A 26849-nucleotide genomic window follows, 5' to 3' on the forward strand; every position below is an offset into this window, starting at 1 on the left:
AAACGTAACCATTACATGCTACTCTTACCATGCACATCCCTCAAGGCCCCCCGTGCTGAACATAAAAAGGCAGATCACCTCGGTTTAAGTAACATGCCTTTTTTACGTGCCCAACACCAGACTAATTTAGCTGTCCTGAACATACTGGCAAAGAGAACAGAATAGTCCAGGTGAGACCCCACATATTATGAGTATGTCAGTAGATCTTCCTTTACCTGCAGCTTTAGCTTCATGAGGCACATCCAATATCCCTTGCTTCAGGATCCAGTGACATGGTGCAAGTAATAACTTTCCAAACCATATATAGCAATTTACACAGCAAAAAAACCCAGTCTGAGCCTCCCACAATTAAAACTTTAAGGAACTGAAGTAAAATGCTGAAGGATTTGCCCGAGACAGATGCAAGATTTGTCCGAAATGCATTACTGTTCCTGCACCCTTAGCGGGATATTGCATGCACATGTATTGTTCATACCTGTTGTACAAGCACGTCCCCGATTTTCTGGATTATGTAATTGCGATCACTCCCTTCCTCCAAAGATTCCTTGCGGCGCTCCTTGAGCCAGTACAGGAACTGTCCGTGCATTTCCAGTAAGTCATCTACGCAGGGGAATAGTGACTTGATAACGTTGCCGCTGAACTGCTCATCCCGCATGGCCTTGGAGTAGACTTTAACCATGATTTTCAGGGTACGGATATGGTGCATTTCAGTCTGCATGAGCTCTAAAAATAATGGACAGAGATATATATGTATATAACTCTACCAATGCATACGTTAACATCAGGGACAAAGTGATGCAATTCACATTAGCTGGCGTAAAGGGTCACTCAGAATGCACTGGTTTGGTAAAGACATCAGATAATTGCAGGACGCCACACTTTTGCCTCTGTTGTATTGTAAAAATGATGGCAATACCCCTGCAACCTTACGGTAACTATGGGCAATGCTTTACAGCAACAAAGCGGCCTTTGACAATGCCAGGTTAATCCTCATGTTTACCACTGAGCTTAATAGAGTAGTAACACCCACAAAAACAATATAATCACTATGGGCTATCAGTAGTGAATAAGAGGATGCATTTTAAACGGGGACCCTCATGCGACTGGTGGCTAAGATATAGGATAAGAAAATAAGTTACTTAGCTGTAACTGTAGTTCTCCAGTTTTGGAATCTTTCATAGATTCACATGCGTGAACCCTTACCTGTCATCAAGATGGGAGTCCCCGGTTCTTTATAAAAGCAATGTCATAATAAATATATAACCTAGAGGCCTAAGGCTCTTTTTGTTTAGCAACATATCCGTGTCCTTAACAAAAAAAGGACCAAACTTAAGAATCACCCAATCAGATGACGCCACCCTCTGGAACCTTCCTGAGAGAAGCTGCAGTGCCCCAGATTTTTATAGCACTAGTGCATACAAATGTACAAACACCAAGAGAAATAAAGGCAAGCTTCTCTGGGGAAGAGGGTGGGTTGAAGGTGAATCTATGAAAGATTCCAATAGTGGAGAGCTACAGTTACTGCTAAGTAACTTATTTTCTTACTCGAGTATTTGGAACTATCCTAGATTCACATCTTTGAAACAGAATAGCAAGCAGTAAAAGCGATATTTTGTAAAGAAACTTTCCATAGATAGTGATAAATGTATACATATATAAATATACTTAACACCCTTATTATGAAATCAATATACACAGGAAGTGAAATCCTAACATAAATAAGCCAACATAATATAGTAAAGAAAAATGTGCCCAACAGGTTGAAAAGTGGCCGGTGGGAAGGTAAGCTTGATTACCTTTATTGAAACAGAGGTCGTAGAACCGCTTGTCCCACTGCTGCTTCTCGGAGGACGACCGAATCAAATAATAATGCTGCGCAAAGGTGTGTGCACTTTACCATGTTGCTGTTCTGCAATTATCTGGCAATGACACCCCAGCAAACAATGCCATGGATGTGGAAATTCCTCTTGTGGAATAAGCCTGTACTCTACAGTTCAAAGGCCGTCCTGATTTTTGATGACAGGAAATAATAGTCTTTGATATCCATCTGGATACGCTCTGTTTGGTAACCGGCAGGACTCTTCCTTGGTGCGGTGAAGGAGGCAAATAGCTGGTTTGTTTTCCGAAAGGATTTGGTTCTGTGCAAATAGAATTTCAAACATCGTTTGATGGCTAGTGAGTGAAGCGCTCGCTCAGCCGCTGTTTGGGGATTTGGAAAAAATTATTGGAGTATTACTGGCTCATTAGGCGTAAATCCGAGTGGATTTTAGGTACAAATTTTGGGTTAGTATGAAGGATAACCCCATCTTATGTAAACTAAATAAATGGCTCTAGGGTGGTAAAAGCTTGAAATTCACTTACTCCACATGCAGAGTTGATGGCGAGGAGGAGGGCTACCTTCCAGGAGAGGTATTTAATGTCTGCTTTATGTGTCTCGTTTTCAAAATTGTGTGGGTTTGGTAGGTTTTCCTAGATGGCCACCGATCCCCAGGCCAAAAACCCAGGTGCCCCCTTCCAAAACCAGGTAGTTTTGCGACAGGTCATTTGTATGTCTCCACAACACGTTTTGGGCCCTTGCCTGTTGCGGGTACTTAGACCACCCACAAGAGTGCGGTACCATTTTTATCAGGAGACCTGGGTGGTAGGACATTTGTGTCAGCCCGGTGATCCCACGACTTTCCCACACAGAAATTTAAGAAAATGTGGGGTTTTTTCAGCTAAATTCGAGGTTTGCAGGGGATTCTGGGTAGGAGAACAATGGGGGTCCACGCAAGCCATACCTCCCTGGACTCCCCCGGGTGTCTATTTTTCTGAAATGTGTGGGTTTGGTAGGTTTCCCTAGATGGCCGCCGAGCCCAGGGACAAAAACCCAGGAGACCCCCTTGCAAAACCAGATCGTTTAGTGATGGGCAATTTTGATGTCTCCACAATACATTTTGAGTCCTTCCCTGAAGCGGGTCCTTGGTCCACCCACACAAGTGAGGTACCATTTTTTTTGGGAGACTTTGGAGAATGCAGGGTGGGTGAAAGATTGTGGATTTGCAAGGTATTCTGGGTAACAGAACCTGGTGAGAACCACACAAGTCAACCAAATCTGGATTCCCCTGGGTGTCTAGTTTTAAACAAGCAATGGTATAGCCAATAGGTCTCGCCTTTTGGACCTTATAAGTGTTTAGACATGCAGCATATTATCCTGGGTGCTGAGCTGCCAGGGATTGAAGAGCTCTACACTTACTACACACTGGGTGTGAAAGGAAGAGGGAATAGTTTTTGAGCATGAAAATAGTGCGGGGTGAGCATGTGTAAGAAACAGCAAATGAGCTGCAACTTCTGTGCAGCATGCTGCTACCAGTGTGTTTTGTAGGCAAGTAAGGAAAGTGTTAAAAAGGCAATTCCCAGCCAACCATCCCTACATCCTTCATGCAGTGCCATAACACGGACTAAAACAACGTTGTAATGGGACCCGGACCACATAACATAATGAACTCATGATTATATAGAGCAGGGCACAACTCTGTGCTCCAGACCATGGCTCGGTTAGGAAGATGGACATACTGCCAGGTCACCAATTAGTATCATTTTTGTAGGTCACCAGTTGCTAACTCCTATTGGCTGAACACTTGAAAATAACAAGGTCTCACTATAAGTAAGCACCTGTACATATTGTCGTATTTTAACCAAGGCAGTATGAGAGAGGTAATGATATCCCTACAAGGGTTCTAAAATCTTTATTAGACTGATCCTCAATGCACAGCCATGGCTGCAGTGGAATTCACATGGCCCGGTGATGGTGCAAATCAGAAATAGAAATCTTTGACACCCAGAGGCAGGCGAGAGATATCCTGTGCCTTCATTCCCAGCTTGGGGAAGTGACAAGTTCAGCATGCAACACTTGACTAATTCAATGTTGCGTGACTGTGGCACCAAGCACCTCTACGGCTCATTTAAAGAAATATGCTTCTGGCAATACTATCAGGGCAGAGCGGGTAGCTTTCCAGGATATTGACACACAACCTGGTTCACAAAAAGAAAGGCCCTAAACACACAGCCTTACCCAAGCACAGGCTGCATAACCAGACTCAATAAGAGCAGGGTACACACAAGCCGAATAACCAGACGTAGTCAGGCTAACAAAGTACAGTAGCCTGACCCAGGGTGCAAACCTAATTCAAAGCGACCCAACGCAAGCTGAATAACCAAGTACTGGTCAAAAGAAAATCTGCACTGACCGGAGATGCTTCTACTCTGGGTTACACAGAGAAAGAGGCAATGAGCCATAGGACTTAACAATAAAAAGGGGCAAATGAAATACTTTGATAACAAGCTATGGGGTTCTTGTGTCTGCAACGAGTGCTCCCTCTGTTTCCTGGATGGATTTCACACACCGGCGCAGTCCTGCCAGCTTCGTTCTCGGATCCTCTGGGTTTGGACCGGAATGATCTGATCAGAACGTGGCTTCAGAATCAACTTTCAAAACACAGCGAGCCTCGTGGATGCAGATGACAGTGCAGCAATCATTAACTAACCGTTAGCATTTATAAAACCCTGTTGCCCTTACTCGTTGAGTCATACCTCATCTCGCCTGCGCCCAGTGCATTCAGCACCCACCTGTACAACTTACCACTTGGAAACGAGTACAGTGGGAGACAGAGGGAGGAGGGAAACAGGGACACAAAGAGGAGTGGTGGGGGCGGGCACACTGAGACAAGGAGGCACTGCAGCTGCTGCCCTGCGGGTGGATGCTCGCTCTCACAGCAAAACGCCGCAGGAGTGAACCTTTTCAGAAGAGTTGGGACATGCAACCACCTTTAGCCATTTGCAGGCTACGATTAGAAAAAGACACACGCAAAAGCCAACCCAGTGCGTGAGGGTAGTCAGACCCACACAGAATAGTTACAAGCCTAACAGCTAGGGCGCTCGACCTCGGACCTGGAGATCTGGGTTCGTGCCTCGGTAACGACGCCAAACTTCCTGTGATTCTGGGCAAATCACTTAATCTCCCCGTGCCTAAAAAAATATGAATGTGTCCTCATGTAACGTAACTGGTGCTATGTAAAGCGCTCCGATACCCGATTTGGGTAAAGTTCGCGCTCTATAAAACTCGGCAAAAACAAAAAGCCTTGCAGAGCAGCGCATGCACGCTGCGCTAGGCTTGACCTAAAAATGTATAGGTTTCAAAATCCATACCTAGGCACTTTGCATAAAAAGGGTCTGTTTTCAGTGTAAAAAATGGTGTGTGTCAACGGTGCGTTTTGGGGACGTTTCCGGACGTGGGCACTAGGCCTACCCACACAAGTGAGGTACCATTTTTATCAGCAGACTTTGGGGAATGCGTGATGGGTGGAAGTTTGTGGATCCACAAAGTTTCCAGAACTTTCCATTACACAAATGTGAGGAAAATGTTTTTTTTTTTTTTACAATGTTTGAGGTTTGCAAGGGATTCTGGGTAACAGAACGTGGTGAGAGCCACACAAGTCCCCCCATCCAGGATTCCCCTGGGTGTCTAGTTTTCAAAAATGTGTATGTTTGCTAAGTTTCCCTAGGTGCCGGTTGAGCTAGGGATCAAAATCCACAGCTAGGCTTGTTGCATAAAAGGGTCAGTTTTCACTGTAAGAATTTGATATGCCCACGTTGCGTTTTGGGCCGTTTCCTGAAGCGGACACTAGGCCTACCCACACAAGTGAGGTAGCGTTTTTAATTGGGAGACTTAGGGGAAAACAGAATAGTAGAACAAGTGTTATTACCAATTTACTTTCTTTGCATTTCTGCCTTCCAAATGTAAGACAATTTGTAAAACAAGAAGTCATTTTGAAAAATGACCTCTTATTCACATGCTTGTATGGATAGCCACAATTTTGGAGATGGGTCAGTTTTTACTGTAAAAATGTACTGTGTGTCCACGTTGTGTTTTGGGCCGTTTCTGGATGTCGGACTAGGCCAACCCACACGTGAGGTACCATTTTTATCAAGAGACTTTGGGGACTGCTGAGTGGGTGGAAGTTTGTGGATTTGTGCAAATTCCAGAACTTTCCATCACAGAAATGTGAGATTTTTTTTTTTTTACACATTGAGATTTGCAAGAGATTCTGGGTAACAGAACCTAGTGAGAACCACACAAGTCACCCCATCCTGGCTTCCCATGGGTGTCTAGTTTTCATAAATGTATAGGGTTGGTAGGTTTCCTTAGGTGCCGGCTGAGCTAGGGTTCAAAATCCACGGCTAGGCACATTGCAAAAAAGGGTGAATTTTCACTGTAAGAATTTGATATGCCCACGTTGCATTTTGGGCCGTTTCCTGTAGAGGACACTAGGCCTACCCACACAAGTGAGGTGGCGTTTTTATTGGGAGACTTCGGGGAAAAAAGAATAGTAGAACAAGTGTTATTACCAATTTACTTTCTTCGCATTTCTGCCGTCCAAATGTAAGACAATTTGTAAAACAAGAAGTCATTTTGAAAAATGACCTCTAATTCACATGCTTGTATGGATAGCCACAATTTTGGAGATGTGCAAAAAAATGACTGATTGTAAACTCTATATTTAGTTCCCATTTCGAAAATACATTGGTTTTCTTGGTACCTATTTTTCACTCTTTATATTTCACCAAATTAATTGCTATATACTTGATACACAAACCATTGCAAGACGCTGCTCGGTTATTGGCTCTGGGTTCCTAGGATTCTCTGTGAACCTAGTCCAGCGGATGTAACAGTACATTGCTTTAAAAAATCTGTCATACTTAGAAGTTACATGTGAAAACGTTGGCACAAATAGCTGTTTTTTCCAACTCAATTTCAATATTTTCTATTTTAAACTGTTAGTTTCTATTAAAAGAAATCTTGAAGGACCTACACAAACGACCCCTTGCTGAATTCCGAATGTTGTATAGTTTTCAGAAAAGCATAGCTTTCTGCAATCCATTATTGGTTTCACACCCATTTCTACCACTAACTGCAAGCAGGTTGAAAGAACAGAAAATAGGAAAATAGCCTATGTCCCAGTAAAATACCAAAAATGTTGGTTTTGTAACAAAAGTCTGCCTGTCCCTGAAAGCTGAGAAGATGGCTATTTCAGCACCACAAACCCTTTAGTAATGCGATTTGCAGGGGGGGGGGGGGTATACAAACACTCTCTTCTGCAGCAATTCTTTCCCATTTAAAAAAAAAAAATTGCTGTATTTTGGCAAATTTCTGGGTCCCCTCCAGGTGAATCCACGAACCCTGGGTACCTTTAGAATCCTCAGGGTTTTGGAAAAAAGGGCGCAAATTTGACATGGACACCTTATGTGGACAAACAAAAATTACAGGGGCCTAAGTGCAAACTACCCCAAATAGCCAAAAAAAAGGCTTAGCATGGGAGGGGGTATAGCAGCGAAAGGGTTAACATAATGAGTGAACCTCTAACTGATACTGGTAATATTGTGCAGAACTTTGAGGAAACCGGTCAGGAATTAAACAGAAATGTTGTGCAGAATCATTCATGGACTCCGTGAGGTCCCGCTATAGGCTAGAAATGGATTTAGGAGAATGAGTCTTTACTTGAGGTCTTCAAGTTTTGTGGCAATATTTGAGATTACTCACAACTTTCCTAGCAAAGCACAGTGAGATTAGAAACGACAAAGCATATATGTGAATACTTTGCAAACTGGCCTTCGCATACTAGAAGAATTACATGCATGCTGATTTTTGTCCTGCATAAAAAAAATTTTTTTTAAAAACTGCAAATGGAAGGAAGAAACAATGGACAACCTGTTAAGCAGCAGAGGATCTTCATACGGTAAATTATGTTTTGTTTTATTGTGTAATTGCCTGCTGAATTAGCACCTGAATTAATCAAATACTGCCTAATCAAGCCCTTTGACATGGTCACTTATATCTGCTCTGTGTTTAAAATCCAAATGTTGATGGGGGGAATGCCTGTCACTTTGACGTGCATGCTACTGGTGGAGCAGGTCAAGTACTGCATCCTATTGGGTATTGTATGTCATTTGAGCCACAGAAGAAGTGAAGCATTGCTGAACTGCTAAACTGCCCTAGGAGATCAAGTGTAACCCTGGACATGCTCCTGTCCCAATGGAGTCATCAACAAGCTGTAGCAAGACCAAAATACAGAAAGCACAGATATTAAACCATTGACAAACTATGGAGGTATGTAGGAAAGCTGGGAAATCGAATTGCAAGAGAGATTATAAACCCTATAACTGCATTCTATGAACCAGAAGTGGACACAGTTTCCCGTGCATGTGATGGGCCTTATCACCCCCTTTATTATGATGAAGATGATGATTCTCCCCCGCTTTCTGTATATACTCCAACACTTCCCACTCTGATTTCCCCGCGACAGTTCCACGCACTCGATTCCACCCTCCGATCTTTTCTCTGGTCAGGCCATAATTTACGAATCGCGTTCCCCAATGGTAAGCAATCCCCATATGATGGTGGACCTCCAAATGCTACTACCAAGCCTCCCAGCTGATTGTCATTAACGACAGGCTTGGCGATGGGTGGGACGATCCCACTTATCGAGGGGAGCTCTCTTTCTTGCGGCTGGACCACACCCTGGATATTATATACGGCACTCTGATACCCCAATACCGTACCGACATCACTCACATGGTCTTCCCTTGTTGGAGATCTGCATTTCTGGACTGGAGCAGCAGATGGAATTAGATGCCACAACCCCCGAGGAAACAATGTCTCCACCACAGGATTACAGGGAGCCCACAAATTGGAAATAATAGGCATTAAAGTCTTTGGAGATGTTTGAGCGGAGAAACATATTTTAACTTTCTGAGACCTACAAGACCGCTATTACTGCAATTGGACACAATTCCACAAAAAACTACAACTGCATCACGCCCTCATAGCCAACCTCCCAACGTATACTGACATTCCTGAATTTAACCCCTTGAGGCCAGGCTGCTAATGGGGCACATTGGTAGGGCGCCATATCCCAAAGCTACTGATTGTTCATTGCAAACGCCTCACATGGCTTTGACACACTTAAGACACCAATGGGAGGGCTGGATTGGTGAACTCGACGGGAGGACAGGTAAGCCCTACGCACGCTGGCCATCTCCACAAGCCTCCAGTTGATTCAACTAAATAACCTACATATGACATACCTCACCCCGAAACGCCTACACCATGCGGCAGGAGCCGCTAACTTGCTTGCTTTCGCTGCTCTATAGTTCTAGCTGAATTTGACCACATGGTTTGGGCCTGCCCGAGTTTCTGATCATAGTGATAGCAAATAAAACGTGAACTCTCGGAAGCCTTGGAACAGGATCTTGAACTAACCCACAAGGTGAACTATTGGGCATGGTCAATCAGATTGACAGCCTCTTGGCTGTTGTGGGTATTGCCACACTGATCACAAAGCGAGACATTGTCCGAAGATGGAACTACCCAAATGCCATGTCCCTGGTGGAATGGAGGACAGGATTGGACTGGTGCGCCCAATTGGAAAAACCTATCTATACTGCACAAAGCTGTTGGCAAAAACACAACTAAATATGGGGAGCCTATTTTCGTTTGGGGATGATTTGTCAAGTGGTCAACTGTATTGTGAAGGTGCTGGGCATATGTAATTTTCCTTTAATTGGTGGATCTCAAATCTTAATAAAATGTTGTTAGGAAAAACAAAAAACTGCTTTCCATGAATGTCTATGCCTTCCAATGTCCTCTTGTGAGAGGACCAGCATTCAGCAAATCAGCCAGCGCTCACGGACCCTCACGGATACCAGAGACTTTGCTAAAGTGAACACATGGCAGATCTACTGAATTATCAGAAACAGAGGGCAGGCCACAAAGTGGACATCTTGTACAGAAAATAGGAATGTAGCCAAATCTCAAACAAGATGGGATAACAGAGCAGAAGCTGGGATTTCAAGAAAGATGGAAGGACATCAGTGACCGAGGAAGAAGGGGAATGAGTAGGAAAAAAGAGAAGTTTACATATATGCAGGGAATAAAGAGCAGAGAGAGTAGTGCTGCACAGGTCTTACCGTATATGACATCCTGCCGCTTGATAACTTCCTTCTTTTGCTTCTTGGCAAAAGATTGCTCCACAGCACAACTCCAGGATTCTGCATCAAAGTCCTGCGCATCCGTTTCAATCTCATTTTTCAGCGAGGCAAAATATGAATCTAAGTCAGGAGCAAAGCACACTGCTCAACAGCATGCAAGAGCGAGCTATTCATAACGTACAATAAGAACATTGGTACAAACATTGGTGCACATGAAGGACGACCAGAGATAACATCACGTAAGGAAGTTTGACGCATGCCTCCAACCGTTATACATTGTGCTTTCTTTAAAGGGTCCATTCATGAGAATTACTGCGACACTGAACACTTCCCCACCACACCAGTTTTCATTCAGTATCCCTGAACCTTTTATTCACTTCTAGTTTGCCCTCTTCCATACTTTTGTGACATGAGCATGAAAAGTACTCCTATCTGTGCTCTCTCCATCTTTCTTATACCAGCTCCTTCATTTGTTCCGCAGTAGACAAAAGCCTGTAAGGATTCTTGCCACTTTTTCATCTCATTTAATGAGGCTTCCATGCGAGCAGAGAAAAAGAGGAGAGCTCAGCTTCCTGTACTGTTTTTTCATGTGTATGGATCCTAAGGTCTAAGAATTCCCTTTAGAATGGCAAGTCCTTCATTAACCGCATGCGCGCTGGCGGTTTTCCCGCTGTGCGCTGACTTTTGCGGAAGTCCGCGTTACATGACGAGCTCAGCTCGTCATGAGTGTACGAGAGGCGTAACTCATGACGAGCTGAGCTCGTCATGAGCATCGAAGGGGTTAAGGAAAACTTGATGCACATACATAGAATATTAACCGCATGCGCGCTAGCGGTTTTCCCGCTGTGCGCTGACTTTTGCGGAAGTCCGCGTTACATGACGAGCTGAGCTCGTCATGAGTGTACAAGAGGCGTAACTCATGACGAGCTGAGCTCGCCATGAGCGTCGAAGTGGTTAAAGTCAAGCTTAGGACGCCTCTACTTTCTCTGTGCACTTGATCAAGAACCTTCCATCTCGCTTCCTTTTCCACCTCGCTATGCACCCACCTATGCATCCCAGTCCCACCTCCAAGCAAAAACGTACTATCACAACCCCGCCACAACCCTGGAAGGTCAGAGAAATGCTGGCAGTCACAGTGCAACACAAGCAGGCACAAGTTAGCCATCTGTATGGTTCAGATGGCTAAAAGGAAGAGGCCCAAGTGAGATCCCCTATGTTGGCATCCAGAGGAGAATAGGGGTATAACTTAGCTATGGCACACTGGTCAACTATGGAAGCAAGTTGTGGAGCTAACGGTCAAGTGGAGAGAGAGAAACCCCGACAAAAGGACTGCAAAAGCCGGATGCTCTGCACCAGTGACCTGCGGTGTATGCGGCAAGAGTGGTTGCATACCTACAGAGAGTACAGTAAATTGTTGCAGGGTGAGTGGGTACTACTGTATGGAAGTATCCAGCAATAAGCCTCACAACTGGAATAAACCCGGTGAAAAAAACCTTAATATTTGCATATTGCAACAGCACTAACTAATTTTTTCATGGAATGATGGGAGGAATTTTGCATCTATACTATTCTTGGGCACTTCAACTTCAAGAGGCTGTGTCACATCACTTAGTTCACAGTGGAATCTCAGCATTGCTTATTACTTGCTGAACTACGTGGAAATAACTACAGAGACTCTATTGACTAGGATATACTGCAGGACATAACAGGTGGCAAAGATGCCTGATTTTAAGAAAGCCCCAATAGATGTCAATGGAGCTGAATATTTTGGCGTTTAATTTCCTACCGTCTTGTGAAGTTAATACAGTGTACTGACTGTCGGCTGGATACCGCCACCCCACAGTCAACCTTTGTATGTCCTTGAATGCTAAGGCAGTTTGAGGTACTTTTTACTTTAAGAATTCAGAACATTTACTGTAGAGGAAAAGAATATCGTAGCTGTCTGCATTTGTACTCTACTTCTCAAGCAATATAAAAATGCTGCTAAGAATTACGAACACCAGAGCTTTTCTGATGAATATATGTCTTCCATTAGTAAATGTGATGGACGTAAAGCTATGTCTTTTATGCAGTTATTTGAAAACAAAGAAAAATGTGTCTTATACGCATGATTTAGAACCGGACAATAGAAAATCAAATGTATTCGAACAACACAAAAATACAAAATTTGAAGGGGCTGAGAACAGTTCCACAACTATGGATTTATTAAAGATTAGTTCTTTTACGTAATCCATAATTCTAAAGATGTACATCTCGAATGTAAAACTAAAAATACATTTGTAGTTACTAGTGTTGAAAAAAATCAAGAAGCATTAGTGACTGTAAAATAAACTACCCACTCATCCTCCGATTGCATACCTTCGACAAAGATGGATTCGGTGGTCGATGGTGCTAGCGAGATGGCATCATCTGGTGTAATCCTCATTTTAAGGAAGCTGGCATCGGTTTCATCCATCTCTCCGGTGAACTGCCTGCAAAGAACAGACCAGTTTATTAAACAGAATGCCATTAACTCTAAATACAGGTACTTGAGAGATGCCAATTTTTCCACTATACCACCTCATAGTTCACTCACAAAGCGGCAGGAGGAAACAGCTGTACTGGTTCTTAGCTGGGCCTAGGTTGGCACACAGTCCTAAGAATTACTGTGGTCATTTCCTGACATCATCCTGAAGACATTAACTTTTCTGAACAAGGAATCTCCCTTTATTCGGTTACACAGACTTGGACTTCCCACCTCTTTTAAAATTTTAATCAGGCATGACTGTCAGTACAACACAAACATCGAAAGATTACAATAAAGTTACAAAACATTGTTTCCGAAGCAGCTGTATCTTCCCTCAGTAGTGCGCTCATCACCAACAAGTGGAAAACTGTATACCTATCATCTCCTGGTGCAAGCGGTTTTGTAGGATGCTGTTCAAAAATGCATTAGCAGGAAAAGCTAGGAGGTCTGGCAACAGCCAGACTTTTGGCTTTGTCAATGCTACTTTTGTTTTCTCATTTTCATTTGTAAAAATGAATGTTGGGAATGTTGGGGGTGCTCATGGGCGCTTGCCAATGTGAAATAAAAACGTTGGCTAAAAGCAATAATCGTTTTTATCTTTAAAGGGCATATTCCCATTGTAGTCCTTTGCACAGCATGGACCTACTCAGCGCGAGCATGCACTCTTTGCAAAATAGAAGATTGCCACAACTCACAGTGAAGTTAGCCAATGGATGAAGTAGGCGGACCTCTGCTCTATGCTGCAGTGGGTGGAAGACAAATGTGAACGGCACATCAACAGACCAATGGAAGAAGAGGGCTGGCTGAAAGGCCATATAAGCAAAAAAAGGTTATATATTTATATTTTTAGTAGACTTAAATGGCCTTGGCTAATGCCAGACTTAACAATACAGTTCTGCAGCCACTGCACATATGTGTCAGCTACATTGGTCGTGCCAACAATGGATAACATACTCAAACAGACCATCTACCTCACTCCGTCAGCTGCAGAGAGGATGGAGAGGGTGGTTCTTGCTAATGGCAAAGAAAACAAGGATTAAAATTACTAGTGGATACAACTTTTTATTACTTGTGTCAGCTGTCTCCTTAAATGAACACTTACCATAAATGAAAACTACTAAGTAGGGAACAAATTCCAGATGTAACAGATCCAAGCCAGAAGATTTTTTGTTAATTTGGAATCATTGCTCGAAAGAAAAGTTTTGGGTAGCGTCTACGGAACAAATGCAGTTGTCCATGTGCCTCCCCACCAATATCAGCTTCTTTGAACACTGCATTTCTGAATAGCTGCAGGTTCCGCCTTAACTGAGGAGCAATGTCTACAGTGTAAAGGTGGCTCGCCCAGATAGCATAGTGATCCATAATAGACATTCCTATCATAACTGAGTGTCCATTATTTCCAGGTTAAACCTTCAGAAAGACGACAGGAAGTTGATATTCTGTCAAAGCTACAAATTGATTTGCTAATTTCTCTCAATGGGACATAGAGGGGGGGGGGGGGGAGCGTTCACACCTTGGTGATTTTGCTGATGTACACTTCACCTACATTGGTTTTTTTTGCAGCTCTTCCTTAGTGTTCTGGAAGAACAGCAGAAGGTGATGGATTTTTTTCTTTTTTAAGGTTAGGCCACAACCCAGATTTAGGTGCTCGCTTCTACGGCTCCCCTCCTTTCATCTCAACCCCCATTTTGGATGGTGGTCAATCACTCATGGTGTTCACATGACTGACCTATTTTGTTTAGGGGCGGTACCACCCAATGGCCCTGCTTTCTTTTTCTGCACAGCTCCCACCCCTCTTCCACACTCCTGCTACTTCTTACCACTCCGTTATGGCATTTTGTCACCGGTCTGTGGAGCGGATTCATTATGCAGAACAGCACAAGCGGTGAAGTGTAATTCTTGCTCCTAGAAAGAGTGTCTGCTGGGGCCTTGAAATGCTTGTTCATGAGCACTGAGAAAACTAAACTGATATACAATTTTGAGGCAATGTCCCCGAATAGGAATACTTTGGATAAGTCTGCCACATAACAATGCCTATAATGGGAATGTCTGCTTTATTCTTAAAATACGGTCTATATAAAATATGTTGAATAAACGTAGGGACACTAGGAATCAGCATCTCTATTTCAACATCAGATTATACCCGTAAACCCAACTCCAGTGTTCTGACCGCTTCCGCAAGGTGGCACGCAATGCTTGCCCTCTGCGTCAGCCACACCCAGCTGCAGGCTCCTTGGCAACCAACTTTGAAACAAACTAGAAGCCAGCTTTTCAGAGAACAATTTCTCAGCACCATCTCAGTCTACAGTCTCTCAAAGCAGTGAAGTCGACAACATTGCAAAGTCTAACAAAACAGAAAACATGTCTGTACCAAAATAGATCCAGGCACTAGTAAAAAAGCAGAGTATAAGGGGGCTACCTTGTTACTTAAAATAATTCCATCTCCCTTTGGTTTGCATCGAGGCTATAGGGGGTAGAATTCCAATCTTGAATCGGCTGTTGACACAATCCTTTGCAGTGGAAGAGGTGTGGCGCAGCGGCCAGGGTGCCTGACTCCGGACCACGGGGTTCACGGTTCGATTCGCGGTGCCGGCGGCAGGTCAGCCCAGCACCATGTGGCTCTGGGCAATAGCTCGCTTAATCTTCCCGACGGCCCCCAGCGCCGGGACACTTCCATCGGAGGTAGCTGTGCGCTTTACAAATGCTGGCATTTATTTATTTATTTACTGAGCAGAAAGAAACAGTCTGTTCTTTGCCCATTTGATGCTGAGATTTTAAACAACACTTTAAGATCTGGTTGTAGGCACACACTTAAGTGCAATAAAGGCTTGGCAAGGGTTGTATACTGGCTAAATTTTCAGGTAGGGCCCTGCTAAGAGCAGCTACAGGATGCATAAGCTCTAACAGGTTCAAGGTGATGTTACTATCGTTCACTCAAATCCTTTCCCTTGACTTCACCTCAGTGTTGTAACCACTCATCAACTGGGCTTTTTATTAATCAAGGAGAATCCCTTCTTCTTCACCATAGAACCTTTTCATCCCACCCAAAAGCCATGCAGGTTTTTTTTAGTAACCCAACCTTACTTCTCCACCCTTGTTTAACCGGCTCAAAGTGCACGCCATCTGCAGTCAACTTCCTCTAGCTGCGATGCAAGCATGTGGAGGTGAGTACATGAAATGGCAATGAAGGACATAGAAAGAAAAGCGTGAACATTTGAAACGTGCGTACTGATGAGTGATCACCAGGTAAACAACTTATCTGTAGTTTTTAAAACGTTACTAGAGGAACCAGGCTTTACTTTAATGACTTCATCTCCATTAAAATACAGACAACTGACTCGATGAGTCCAAACGAAGACCGTATCGGAGCAGCAACAGATGATGTACTCAAGAGTCCTTTCTTATAGTCTTCTCACTTCTTCCGTCTCCATCTGTTTGCAGTCGTGAGGGGAAGCTTTGCAAGGCGTCTTGGCATGGGGAGACATCTGACCGAATTTCAGTTCCTCATAAGGACTAGGATATTTACCCTTGTTAAAGATCCTGCTCTGGGCAACAGCAGGTTGATCACAGGCATTTAGTCCAACTCTGAAGTTGACAGTAAACACAGACACCAATTAAGGGGGAACCATTAGAACCAAGAGTTAACTCTAGACATTCAAACTCATGTACCATATACGAGTGTGGAACGGCCCCCTGTTCTCTATCCCTCTTGGTTATATGTTCTCAGAGAGCAAGCGACAGCGTCTGCTTCCTCCTGCATTATTTACTCTCTGCCCTTGTTGGATATCTAACAGTGGAAGCATTGGAGGAGCATGGATCAAAGCAATTCTAACTTTATTCAACCCTGTAACAGTATATGCCGAGGACAGACAGCATGTGCTCCATTATCACCCAGTTACACTGTTCTTCCAGTAACTCAGTCAATGGACGCTTTCTTTCCCTTCCGAGTCTATTTACATGGTGCTTTAAACAGGGCAGTCCCACAACTTGCAGTCACTTCAGGAGTCGGAAGACGTACCAAAGCAAACATGCCAATGAGAAGAGTGAGATAGAGGAGATTAGGTAGAAACAAAAGACTAATCCCATAATCTTGAGTCACACCCGCTAGTTGCCTGGAGTTTATCTTTAAGCAGACCTGAAGAGCCCCTTCCCATGACTGCCCTGCAGGACTCTCTGAAGCAGTTGCTCATATTCTGCCTTCCAATCAAACATAGTTGGAGGCCCTGAGAGCATGCGCAGACCTTTTCTACGTGAACATTATACAGTAACAGTTACTCTTGCTAGCCAGGATGAAATGTGTATACCCTGCACGTAACTTTTTGTTTAAAGGGACTATCGTTAAACAAGGGCCATCATTTTTTATACTGTGGCTCTCAGAAAAATGTCACACTTTGGATTCAAGCAAGCAGGGCTGAAGACGGCTGAAATGCCAGAAACCGGTCCTCAGAAGCTTGTTTCCGGTCCAGGAAAGCATAGCTTGGCAGTTCGGGCTGGACTGTTCCCATGAGGCACAGGGTCAGACTGATTTGCATATGGTCATGTCTGAACTGGGGTGGCAGAGTGGGCTAAAGAACGGTGATGGATTAAACCCAGATCTGTTGACTGGGTGCGAGTGTTTGATTGGTTCAGATGCTCCGTCCATCACCACCCCCTTTTGTACCACACTTTCTACAAGAGTTAGGAGACTCATTACGGCTGGGATGGACAAGGGACTCCTGGGTGCCTTGCCGCCACTACTTCTATGTTCCAAGGTCTGAAGAAGATCATGAACAATCAGGCCCATGTCATTCCAATGGCACCGAATTGGGTCAGGAGAATGTGGCGCCCAGAACTCCCGAGAACGAGTGCCTGTCCTCTGATCAGGTTCCTACTTCGGGAAGACGTCCTGCCTCCACAGCAGGACAGAGCCCCCACCTGAATTTACATGGCTTACAACCCCTCGCGTGGAGCGAGAACAGTGGCAAATGACAACCTTCAATTTGCCACCTGAAGTGGTGGATGTCATCCTCAGATACCCCTCCATGAAATCCATTAATTCCTGGAGCTGGGTCGCATTTGTAACCTGGTGTGGTGCCTGGGACACAGCAAAGCAGTCGGACATTCTTTTGTTTGTTTTATTTGTATCCCAGCCCTACCTTTCCAGTATGCATGGTCCGTATTCCTTTATTATAGTTATTGAAAAAATAAATTCTAAAAATATACTAAGGCATTGGAGCATACAATGAGATGCACAATTTTAGTGCTCAAAATCCAGATAATGGAGTTTCTGATTAAAGTTTGTATTTCCCACAAATATACAATAAAACCTACATTTGCTGCAGACAATTGTTAAAATTATACGTATATATTAAATTTAAAACATTTAAAAAATCATGCAACATATCTACTCAATGCACGATCCACAGCTAAGAAACCAACAAAAGTACTGAAAACACAAATCTGTAGAGCTAGGACTTTGATCCGCAAATAAAATAGGTGTCCTCGAAGCCCTTCCCATGGGTTCATTCATTACACCTAGCTTTTTCCCCAAAAAATATAACAAAGTCTGTAAAATTGCCCCTGTTACATATTCATTTACAGCCTCGCCCATTTTGCTAAATCTTATAACAGTGAGAGGAAGGTTACTTTTTCTCTTTCGGTGTCTAGCACATGCTAGATAACGTGTATCAAACAGTAATGAAGTATGCGTTGTAAAGCTGGAGGGTGCACACTGCAGACTAATCTGCATTTGGGGGTTCCTCGTCGACAGATGTGCAGCAGAAGGGTGTGAAGGAGGTCCTGGTGCCTTTCACACATCCACTACTGAATGTGGTGCCAACCCAAGAGTTTCCCAGACAGGGATGTCACCACAACAATATAAACATCAATTTGCAATGTGTGAGCAGGCACAATTCCATACTCAACAGTGATTTTGGTTGCTGTCCAAACACTGAAAGCTTGTTGTCTGACAAGCATATAGTTGCTTAGAGAACAAACATAAATGGAAAATAAATATACTATTTAAAGGATTGCATCCCTGACTTGTATTTATTATACAAGAACAGGAAAATATTAGTCTTAAGATCACTGATTGCTTTGACAAGAATCCAGGCTAAAATAAAAGACAATTCCAAACCTCCATGTACCCCTTCGCCAGCTCAAATATTAGAATGCATCAAAAAAGTAAAAATGTCAACTAATCAGGCTATTGGATATTTTTACCACTTCGCAAGATTAAGCATTGCTTGTAATTAGCATGCCATCTCTGTAAATTCTGTCAATGTTTATCAGCTGCTGAAAAACTGTTCAGTAACTATTCGGAACATATCAGATGAATGTTTGTTAGGTCTGGTTATTCCTCGACTTTTCAGAGGAAGCCACTAGCTCCTGTGGAACTATCACACATTAAAACCTATTACCTCTGCAGGGCATTGCCTCTTATTTAACACAAAAGCAAAAATAGGCTTTACGCAGTTTGTGATCCCAAGGGCATTTCTACCAAAAGACTAGATGTTAGGTCTACTACAGATTAGCTACCATCACGTCTTTAAGGTTTTGTTAACTGGACATAATCTACTCACCCAAACTTGCTTGCAGTCGTTGTGTTTAGCGAAGTCTGAGAATGTCCCCGATGAGAGATAGTCATGCTGTGACTGCGAGGCAGAATGGGGGTGCCATCAGGTGCCAGGAACGGAATCCGGGGTTGCTCCTTGAGGGAGGTAGCTACTGATACAAAAACAGAACGGGTGCTCAGAAAATTAGCCCGTCTGGATGGTTGTCCTGCTCGTAAGCCACTTTCTGCATTCCTGCGGAGCAGGGAAAAGATCTTACAAGTCAAAAGCTCATTTTCCAGTACAACATTCTTGTCCCATTTTCTAGAGATGGAATCACAAAAAGATAATTTAGGAGGCGACTTGGCAACCACATTGCTTTTCATGTCGTCTTTAGAAGACGCATTCCCCATGATCAGACGTTGCTCCCTTAGGTTGCTGCCAATGACAAATGACCTCAATAGTGTGCGGGTAGATTGCTTTATACACCCGTGATGCTTCTAGAAAGTGCGCGCAGCCACTTACTTCGCTGTATTGGCAAAACCAGCAGGAGCGAAGAGGAGCTGATCAATCCCTAAAGAGCTTGTTAAGAGGAGGAGGCGCAAGGCATTGGGCTCAGAGCGCGCACACAACAACCTGACCTCTCACAACCCGCGCACACTTCACGTCAGTAATAGCTCGTCAATGAGCGAGCCCACCAGCTAATATTCCTCGGAAATGATTTCCTTCTCTGTCAATTTGCCCACACTCAAGAACCAGGGGAATGATCAAAGGGATTAACAAGTACATTATTTTAAAAGCAATCCATCCTCAAAAGGAAATGAGATATTGCGCAGTGGATTTCAAATGGAAAACGTATATGAGCTGGATGAATTATTTTTCAGTGAGCTTGCCTCGTTTGTGATTGGTTTACATCTGAACACAACTCACTTTATTCCACCCTCGCCAACACCTCACAAGCAATTCCATGGCAGCATGTTATTCTCTGCTAAAACTCCAATACAATAAATCAATCTTCTTAATTATTCTTCCTTCACTAACATGTTTATAGCCAATTAGGTTTCAGCCTTTTAGGAATCTATTTAACAACACAGCAGGAGACTAGAACAATGAGTTAAGAGATGATGGAAAGATGTATTTGTCACTTTCCGCAGTGAATGTACGCTAACCGTCTGTGAGCACGCGACAACACTGCCGAACTGATGCCTGGGTCACAGGCAAAGGTACCAATAGCCTGTTGTCACTTTTTTTAATAAACCTTTTTATTGGATTTTGCATCTTTCATATAGGGTATACATCTTACATCATCAGTGATCGTTACATAACATACAGTACGTGCATTACCATAACAAAGCAGAATAATTATTTGTCTTAGTGCGTGTGATATGTGAGTACGTGTGCTTGTTCAATGAAAGTGGGCTTCGTGTAGAATTGTTTACTTCTTGGGTTTGACTGGTGCACCCTTACCCTATGTATGTGTCATTGGAAATAAAAAATACATTTGTATACCCGAACTGGGGAGACGTAACTTGGTGAAATGGGACTAGGAATTAGGTCACCGGGACAAGTGTGGCGTTCCAATTGGGGCTGGGGGAGAAGGACCCGCTCAGGAGATTCTTGTGTGGTACGGGAAATGACGGTGCTAAGCGCTGCTTGGGTGGCAGTTGGGGTTTCTGTGGGGGTATCTAGTGCCTGCTTGAAGCTATGCAGGAGCATCGACCACTCCATGGATATGGGGCGCCATCACGTTCCGCGCGTCCTCCTGTCTGATTTTATCCTCCTCAGCAGCGCCCCATTTCTTGACCGCCCCCTTCCATGCTGCTATTGGCGGACCGTCCGATGAACGCCAGTGTAGTGTAATGCTTCGCTTTACTATAAGTAGGGCTAGTTTGGCGAAATGGGTTTCCACATTTTTCTGCCTGTGTCGCCTAAATATCCCCAGGGCGCTAGCCTCCCATATGGTATGCCCTGTCAGGCCTGTGACTGTCAGCAGTGTGGCGTGTACTCCTGCCCAAAAGGATTGTAGTGTGGGACAAGACCATAACATATGGAAGAATGTGGCATCAGGTGTGTGGCACCGCAGGCATTCGAACTGCGTTGCAGGGAAAAAACGTTTGAGCCGCTCCGGTGTGAGATATGCATGGTGTAGTATGTTGAATTGGATATTTTTGAAGCGCTGGTTACATGATACTTTTTCGTGGTGTTCCAGGGCAATTAGCCATTCGTTATCATGTAGCGCTCAACCAAATTCCTCCTCCCACTTTGGTCAGAGCCGCGTTAGTGGCATACATGTAAGATTTATATATCCAGGTGATAAGATGTCTCCCTGCTCCCACATTTAATATTGCATGTTGTACAGGGTGCATTTTGGGTTCACCTTCTGCTAGATCCCATGTCTTCCGACAGTCCGCTACAAGTTGCCTGTGTAATAGGAGCTGTCCGCTGGGGAACTTGCTCTCCTCCGTCAGGCCCCTGAATGAGGACAACTAGCTTTCAGTGAACAGGGCTTCCACCTCGGTGAGTGCATTTTTTGTCCACCCAAGTAATTCTCTAGTTGTGTAATGCCCACGTCCTTTAGGGAGACCCGCAAGAGGTAACAATAGGGAGTATATTGGCGTCGCCCTAGAGAGGCGGAGGATTCTTAACATACAGGATATGGCCACCTTCACCAACAGGGGATGTACCGGATTAGGTTTGGTCCCTGGAAGGAGCATCCGGGTGATCTCTGGGGTCGACAGAGTCCCCACCTGTGTTTCTGTCTCCTCTAGGTGATGTCCAACGCTAGAGCCACTGCACCTGCGCTGCGAGGAAGTAGGCCTCAAAGGAGGGGGCACCCAGTCCTCCCCTGTCTCACGGCAACTGCAGTGTCGCCAAAGCTACTCTGCGGCGGCCTTTTCCCCAAATCAGTGATATCAGTACAGAGGTTAGCTATTGAAAGAAGGATCACAGGGGGGATCACCAGGACATTTACAAAATAGTATTGTATAGCATTTTAGGACCCTAGTGTAACTTTCCCGATTCATGCCCTTATATAGGTATAAATCACCATATCCTTATATAGGCATAAAAATCATAACCATATTTAGACATAGCTCATGCAGTCCAAATACGGCATGGCTACTTCCACTAGTTCCGAAAATCCATAACGATTTCTTGGAAAACTCCTTCAGCAGTCAGGGACTTCCCCTTGCTTGAATATTGATTTGTCCAAAAACTCATGGAGTTTTCAAAGAACTGAGACTCTTTGATGACGTTATTATGTCCAACCTTACGTCAAATTTGGCACCTTCAAGGTATAAATATGCCCAGACTTGCCCTAGCAAACACACAGTGGTTTGGAGCAGTTCGACTATCTATTTGCCCGACGCAGCTCGCTACAGCAAGTGCCGAAGGAAGACGACCCTCCAGCAGACGCACTGAGAGAGACGCTGTCTTTTCTCTTGCCGAGAAATCCAGCTCCAGTGTTTCCAAGCTCCCCTTGACGGGTGTTGGGAAATCGAGTCCTGAGAGATACCAGACCTCCTTCATTCTAAACCAAGGTACGAGCTGATTAGACCCCAAGAGAAATCTTGGATAGATTCTTGGCAAAAGAATACTAAACCTATGTTACACCTCACTTACTTCTTCCCTTGTACTAGACTTAGGTTAGGTACACTGGGGTAGGCTTATTTTAGAAACACCAGTTGAGTAATTTTAGTCTTTATGTATTTATGTATGTATTTTATGGCTTAGAAACCATACCATGCTTTCACAGTATTATTTTATAATACTCTTCGTACTGTACGCATTATACTTTGCAACAAGTATCACGATTGTAGCAGTTCATTTCTTCTGCATGAGAAAGAAGACTGTTCAATAAATACCTTTTATTGAAAACGCCCGTCTCTCTATTTCTCTACAGCTCTGTAGAAACGAAGCATGCACGATTGACTGAGTGAAATATCCATCTATTGTTTCCACGACTCTGAAGATACGTTTTATCTTGGGGAAACAAAGTTGTCATGTTTATGCGGTTGTCAGAAACTAATCCCTTCTTGTTTATTCGAGAAAGTTTCTAGTGACCTCTGAGCTAGCTGGCACTCAAAATTAAGTTTATATATATTTGATAGAGACCTAGTCGACATAAGTCCTACGTCAATTCTATAAGATATATTATTCCAATGCGCAGAGCCTATTGGGAATATAGGAACTACACTACAGTATAAGAGACTGGGCACCATTATCATTTAGATTAGCCTGTTGTCACTCATGACACACATTTCTCTAAAAGCAAAAAATAAATAAAAATGAAATTCTAGGACATAAGCCAAGATACTGGGGAGTCTGTTTTACTCGGACCACCAACCAGTTAAAACACTGTCTTGGGTACCTTGCAAATGCTGATGAATATAGAAAATGATGTCCCCCTAAAACATGAAGTCCCATTAAGGCAGTAGTGCCCTACAGCCTTGAGTACCGCGGCACTGGGAGCTCAGGCCTTCCGAGCACAACATCAAGTCCATGATGCACCTGAAGAAGAGGGGGCCACCTCTGACCACGTCATGCGGGACCATGCCAACGACCATTTGGAATGATATTCTGAGATAAGCAACAAACAGCTGGCTCATCAAGACAGCTGCCAAACACATATTACAGGATGCCAAAACAACAGCACCAACTGTAAGACCCTAGCAGAGGAGGAGCAATATTTGTACTCAGTTAATTGACAAAGGAATTCAACTTCAGTCATCTGAAGACCCCATTCAAAATCGGTTACCTTTGATAAACAACTCAAGTTCTGCATTCGGGCAAAGGAAAATTCTGACTTAGACATAGCCCTCTATTAAAGAAATCATTAAAACAGCAAGCAAATGCCACAGCTAATTGAAATGAAAAACAATAAAATATCTGTATTAAAACAAGATACACCCAGCAAATCAGAATCAGTACTACTTTTGCCTACTAACAAGCCCCCGTTGTATGCTGCAACCTATTGCCAAACCCCGTACCAAACTACCTGCAACCACCCAAAAGATTTACTTCAAGTTAGAAGCCAACACCCAAAAAGTACAATTAAAACATGTAGCTTCTATCTGAACAACACTGCAACTGGGCTCATGTGTAGGAATATTCCAACCCCTCTGTTTCTTCACTGCACGCAGGCTCTGAGCACCTTCCATGGCAACTGGCCTATGGGGAAACACACGTGTCCAGCATAGAACCATCACAAGCAGCACCAACTTGTTCCATCAACACAAGAAATGTGAAAACATCCAAACGCATCGTTGGTGATAAATTCTTATTTGCAATTCTATCACCAAACCACTCGCTACTGGTTGGTGAATCTTCAAGAGCCTACAATGTCAACTAGCACAACACCACAAACTAATGAAGTATTGATCAAATTAAAATAAATACCTGCCCCATGTACGGGAAGGAAATCCCCATGATTCCTTTCTCAGTTTACGGATTAGCAAGGCAAGCCTTCGTCTGGCCTCAAATTACTTGTGGGGAAATATCTACTCGTAATCCTTGTCAATACCTTGCTTGCGCCTTTGAAGGTCATCATCATTTAAGCTCTAACCTGCCTTATTCAAGGGACAATGAAACATGGCCAACTGCACCGCCTAAAAGAGTCTCCTGTTTCTCCAGTTCTTATTCTGCCAAGCTTGAATTGTGTGAGGCTTGATGGGGAGTACGAGACCATGTGGCCAGATCATATCTTGTCATTACCCTGAATAAATACAATATTTGTTATTTATACATTATATAGAAGTATATATCAATACAATTTAACTCGATACATACATGATCGCCAGATAATAAGGATTTGCCCCATTGCTCTACCGAAAAATCTTCCAGCAAGGTCTACAATAGGAGTCTCCAAGCATGAATATGATATGCGCATTTCAAAGTTCTTATGTTAATCATAGATAGCCAAACCACTGCATAATCTATTCATGTTGAATGCCAGAGAGAAGAGTTCATCTGAATTGTGGCTGCATAGTGATAAAAACCATTAAATACATCCTCAATCTGTTAATCAATCAATGCTACAACTTTTTTTTTTTTTTTTTAGGAAGTCACCATGAGCACTAATCCACAGTTCCATGAAGCTGCACAATTCACCAAGAAAGGGACTATGCAAAGCATTCGAACTTTGGCATGTGTGTGTGTTTTATTTATACTACAATTACTACGCTAAGATTTTACCACTTCCTACTATCGACTAACACAGCCGCATGGAGACCGGCAAGAGTTGTAAACAAAACTCTGAGTAGCTCCTTTCCCACTTCGTTTAAACCAGTACTCCAAGTTTTCTCTAATATCCATTAGAATGAAACTTGAATTTGGGAAAAATAAAGCACTGAACTCTCACACTGGCAATAGTCTCCCTCTGGACTTCCCGTCCCCAGAAAAACGAACGCAAAGCAATTACCCATGCCAAACTATCACCCACGCACAGCACTCACCAAAGCAAAACAATCCCCAGTGCAAAAGAAGCACAACAGTAAAAGTGGTTGCAGCCCAGCGCAAGAGCAAATGTGGGCTGTACTGTGTTACTGAGGCAAACAAACCACTCAAATGAGCTTCTTCATTTAAAACATGTTTGCTGCAATTTCCAAGCAGTACAATCTAACACAATTAAATATTTGTAATCTTCAATTTGACAGTGCAATCGCAGCAGATTTCGATACCTACCCTGGTAGGAACAGTGTGACGAACCCTGGAAGGGACCGGGAGATCGTTGATGCAAATCCTTTTGCTGTTGATGGAATAAAACAGACCCAAATTAGAGTGAAAACTGGTAAATTCAATCCCAGAACGCTTAAAATCCCCCCCTCCACAAGAAAAATGTATCGCGCTCAACGTGCCCTCTGGCCCGCCCATCATTTTTGCATACAAGGTTTTGATAAATATATTTTTATTGATATTCAAAACATCTGGATTCCAATATTTTACTTCATGTCCAAATAGCAACAAAAAAACAATAACATTTTAGCAAGAGTCATAGTATAGGTGGGTCCAACATTATGTTGATGTTCTAGATCATGGGAAAATCAGCTAACACCAACGGTACTTTCCAGAGTTACTCACAGTACTTGAAATACTTCCGAATAGCCGATGTACAATAATAATAATAATAGGCAGCCCTAGAATAACAGGCCTAGGAACTAATTCAATGGCTAAAAAGCACTGAGTAAGTCACATTCACAAAAGGTTTGCCCATCAAACGTCATCTCCTGCACCTTCCATAGTTCCCCTGAACTGAGTGGAGCTTAGCTTTGTGGCATACACTTGGTTATTGTGTTTTAATAAGTATAACTAAATATTTGTTACTGATCAATGGGGCGTTTTGTGTGTGAGTTTCAATCCTAAAGAGGCAAACTCTGGCTTCCATCCTCCAGCAGAGAGCAAGCAGAGTAAAGTGAATTGAGGGATATTAAAAGTTGATATTTACAGTGCTTAGAAACTGCAGAAAAGCTGTATTTACTGCTTCATAAAACGCAGTTTTAATATTACTGCTACATCAAGCAGCTTTGACAACCCCTTGGCCCTGATGCTAAGCCAGAGAGGCACAGTGCTCCAAGCAGCCAATGTTCTGTTGAGTGATGCGGCATATCCACAGGAATCCTCCATTTTTGGGACGAGAGAAGGATAAAGTGTTTCCTAAATGTGAATTTTATTTATAACAGAACGGTGGGCAGAAGGGCGTCTGTGGATGAGTCCTGGGGGCTGGGGCAGTGTGGGTTAAAACTACCAACATTAAAAACAAGTTTAATACTTTTATATTCCTTCAAAATCGA

General features: G+C 43.4%; 1 protein-coding gene across 6 annotated transcripts in view; it reads right to left on the reverse strand.

The window, feature by feature from the left end:
- Window positions 1-26849, reverse strand: part of ARHGEF18 (Rho/Rac guanine nucleotide exchange factor 18) — a 300861-nt gene that overhangs the window by 102803 nt on the left and 171209 nt on the right. For 3 of the 6 annotated variants that reach the window (XM_078669619.1, XM_078669617.1, XM_078669621.1), the window contains 5 exons: window positions 25744-25807; window positions 19093-19234; window positions 12385-12497; window positions 10006-10146; window positions 476-723 (listed from right to left, as the gene is read on the reverse strand). In XM_078669619.1, coding sequence (XP_078525745.1) covers window positions 476-723; window positions 10006-10146; window positions 12385-12497; window positions 19093-19234; window positions 25744-25807 — 708 coding nt within the window. Of the gene's footprint in view, window positions 1-475; window positions 724-10005; window positions 10147-12384; window positions 12498-19092; window positions 19238-25743; window positions 25808-26849 lie in introns of all 6 variants that reach the window. The other 3 variants (XM_078669618.1, XM_078669615.1, XM_078669620.1) reach the window with 1 other exon arrangement.

This window comes from Lissotriton helveticus, chromosome 12 (assembly GCF_964261635.1).
Source record: "Lissotriton helveticus chromosome 12, aLisHel1.1, whole genome shotgun sequence".
NCBI lineage: Eukaryota > Metazoa > Chordata > Amphibia > Caudata > Salamandridae > Lissotriton > Lissotriton helveticus.